At 56.4% G+C, this 3,210-nt stretch overlaps 1 protein-coding gene across 1 annotated transcript; it reads left to right on the forward strand.

Moving 5' to 3' along the window:
* Positions 1 to 219: 219 nt before the first annotated feature.
* On the forward strand, positions 220 to 2,831 carry irf2bp2b (interferon regulatory factor 2 binding protein 2b). The gene is made up of 2 exons (XM_020660155.3): positions 220 to 1,190; positions 1,565 to 2,831. Exons 1-2 carry the CDS (start codon positions 455 to 457, stop codon positions 2,320 to 2,322), a joined length of 1,494 nt encoding a protein of 497 aa, XP_020515811.2. The 5' UTR covers positions 220 to 454; the 3' UTR covers positions 2,323 to 2,831.
* Positions 2,832 to 3,210: the final 379 nt, after the last annotated feature.

Here is a 3,210-nt window from a genome sequence, read left to right on the forward strand (position 1 = left end):
AATTTTAACTTTTTTTTTTGGAGAAGCTGACTCAGGGAGTACCTGTACTGTCCTGTACCTGTGCAAATGGCAATACACATCTATTCTATTCTATTCTAGTGGTTCCGTAAAAGTGCACAGAGTGATGCCTCTTCTCAGACATGGACAATCTTCGGGTGTAAGCTCTCAGGATAAACCAGAGCAGCAGTGAGCATGCGCCCGAGGGGTCGTCGAAGAATCCAGTAAATAGAAGCCTGGAGCACGAGCCGAGTGTCGGCGCTGACGTCACGGCCCTACATTGAGAGCTCGAGCTGAATTGTAAGCGCGAGCTTCAGACGGAGGCGCGCTGAGGAAAAGGACGCAGCTCTGAGAACACTACGCCATTTTTATTCTAATCTCGGGTTATTTTCTTTCTTTACGGTGACGTAAACAAACCGACGGACATTTTGGAGACTTTTCGCTTCGGGGTTACAACATGTCCTCCGCGGCGGTCGCTGCCTCCAGAAGGCAGTCCTGCTATCTGTGCGACCTGCCCCGCATGCCGTGGGCGATGATCTGGGATTTTACCGAGGCCGTGTGCCGTGGATGTGTGAACTACGAGGGGGCCGACCGGATTGAGTTCGTTATCGAGACCGCCCGGTCTCTAAAGAGGGCGCACGGCTTTCAGGACGGCCGCTCTCCGGGCCCGGGGAAGCCCCAACACGCCGGGAAGGAGATGAACCACTCGGCCGGAGAGCCGGGCTCCCGTCCCCCGCAGCCTCTGGACCGGTACCCGCTGTCCGACCGGCCGCCCCGGCTGGGACCGGAGTACCAGGGGGGGAGGCAGGCGAACGGCCTCCCCATGCCCAACGGATTTTCAAAACCGGACGAACCTCCGGAGCTGAACCGCCAGAGCCCGAACCCCCGCAGGACTAGCACGGTTCCTCCCAGCCTGGTGCCCCTGGTGAACGGGGGCATGCACGCGCTCAGCGGCCGCCCGGTTCCGATGGGTCTGCCCGGGGTTCTGGCTCTGCGGCCGGAGGACGTGAAAGACAAACACAGGCCGGACAGCCTGTCGGAGCTGTCGGACAGCCACAAGGAGTGGATGGGGAAAGGTAAAACAGTGCGCGACCTGATGGCGCTGCACACCTTCGACTCCAGGTTCAAGAAGGAGCACGCGGCCATGCAGCGCGTGATGGGATACGACACGAGCGCCACTTCCTCAAAGACAGGTGAGAATATTTCTGCTTCTCCCTGAGAATGAAAAACAGGAACACAAGTGAAGTGATGTGTCAGCACATTTCACGCTGCTGACGTGTGTTTTAAAACACGCGCGCTGCCACGGACCCGTAGACCTCTGTGCACGCGGAGGGCTGGCAGGGAGCAGCAACATAAACAAAACTTCATTGTGTGTGTGTGTGTGTGTGTGTGTGTGTGTGTGTGTGTGTGTGTGTGTGTGTGTGTGTGTGTGTGTGTGTGTGTGTGTGTGTGTGTGTGTGTGTGTGTGTGTGTGTGTGTGTGTGTGTGTGTGTGGAAGTTTCCTGTGTGTTATTGTGCAGCATGATGTTGTGTGTGTGTGTTAACTCTTCCTCTTCCTCTTCCTCAGACCGGGGGAAGCACCCACGCAGCATGAAGAGGAAGGCCTCCCCGGAGCCGGACGGGGAGGGCAGCGCCCCCAAGATGAATGGCGGCGAGGGCCAGCCGTGGCTCCCGTCCCCCTCCGAGGTCCTGAAGATGCCCCCTGCGTCCCTCCCCGGTTTCTCCACAGCTCCCCCCTCCACCATCTCCCCCCACTCCCGCACCACGCCCCCCGAGGCCGCCACAGCACAGAACGGTCAGTCCCCCATGGCGGCGCTCATCCTCGCCACTGACAATGCGGGCAGCACGGGCTCACCTAAGGACGCCGGGCAGGTGCACTCCACCACGGCAGGGGCGCGGAGGAACAGCGGCAGCCCCCTGTCGCCGTCCTCCGCCTCTCAGAGGAGACTCGTGGGGAGGGAGGGGCCCGTGAGCGCCAACCCCTCCGCTCTCCACGCGCCCGTCAGCATGGACCCGCACGCCGCGCCGCAGAGCATTCCAGACTCTTCCGTGGCGCCGGGCAGCGTGCCGCTGTGCTGCACCCTGTGCCACGAGCGGCTGGAGGACACTCACTTCGTCCAGTGCCCGTCGGTGCCGTCGCACAAGTTCTGCTTCCCGTGCTCCCGGGAGAGCATCAAGCAGCAGGGCGCCACCGGCGAGGTGTACTGCCCCAGCGGGGAGCGGTGCCCGCTGGTCGGCTCCAACGTGCCCTGGGCCTTCATGCAGGGGGAAATAGCCACCATCTTGGCCGGGGACATAAAGGTCAAAAAGGAGAGGGACCCGTAAAAATGTTGACCAGCTGTATTTTTCTGGAACTTTTTTTTTTTTTTCCTTTTTTGTAATCCGACTACGGCAACAACATTAGGACAAAACTCAAAACACACAGACATGAACCATCCAGGAGGCCGCAGCAGAGAAGCCCAGCGGCGGACATGTACATATTGGACACAAGGGAAGGTTACGCTTCATAAAAACATGGCTGTATTATTTCTTTTGATTTTTCTTTTTCAATACATTTGTGTTTCTATAATTTTAAAAGATAAAGGTATGTACTCGTCATAACTGCCCATCACACCTCTGTTTTTTCTTTACGTCTCTTGGGCGTCCTGTAGGTTTTTGGAGACGCTCCCCGCGTCCAAACATAGAATGTGACTAATCTGAGCACTTGGCGAAAAAAAAACACACAAAAAAAAGGAATAAAAAACAAAAAGAAAGAAAAATGCTTCTAGCTGTACATGTATGCACTTGTTTAAAGAAAAATCTTGCCAAATACAGTTTCAGACGTTGTAATAATACCTCCAGTGTCTCTGTGGTTTTGCTTATTTTTCCACACTCAGCCAGCGAGTTGTGATTCAGTCCATGATGCAATACCTTCCAACAGGAACGAACCGGCTTCCAGGGTAGAGTGGGAGGAAGAGAAGTCGAGGGGGGGGGGGGGGGAGGGTGTGTTGCATAAACCTTGTGTACAGTAAATCACACGTAGGCGGGCCGAGGTCGCTCTCTGCCGAGCCTCGTGCTCTGCCAGTGTTTGGAGATAACGAGAGCCTAAAAATAGCGTGCGGCGGCGGGAGGGGGGGGGGCGATGCTGCAGAGCGTCTGTGATGTGTCGCTGAATCCTTCACGTGCAGCGTTTTGTGACATGTTTCAGACTCACTCGACTTGTTTGGATCTTAT

Source organism: Labrus bergylta, chromosome 1 (assembly GCF_963930695.1).
Source record: "Labrus bergylta chromosome 1, fLabBer1.1, whole genome shotgun sequence".
Lineage (NCBI taxonomy): Eukaryota > Metazoa > Chordata > Actinopteri > Labriformes > Labridae > Labrus > Labrus bergylta.

Bases quoted from the DNA above. Each gene is read 5' to 3' on its own strand.
- irf2bp2b (XM_020660155.3), top strand. From the start codon at position 455: ATGTCCTCCGCGGCGGTCGCTGCCTCCAGAAGGCAGTCCTGCTATCTG. The intron at 1,191-1,564 runs GTGAGAATATTT...CCTCTTCCTCAG, and splicing joins CGCCACTTCCTCAAAGACAG to ACCGGGGGAAGCACCCACGC.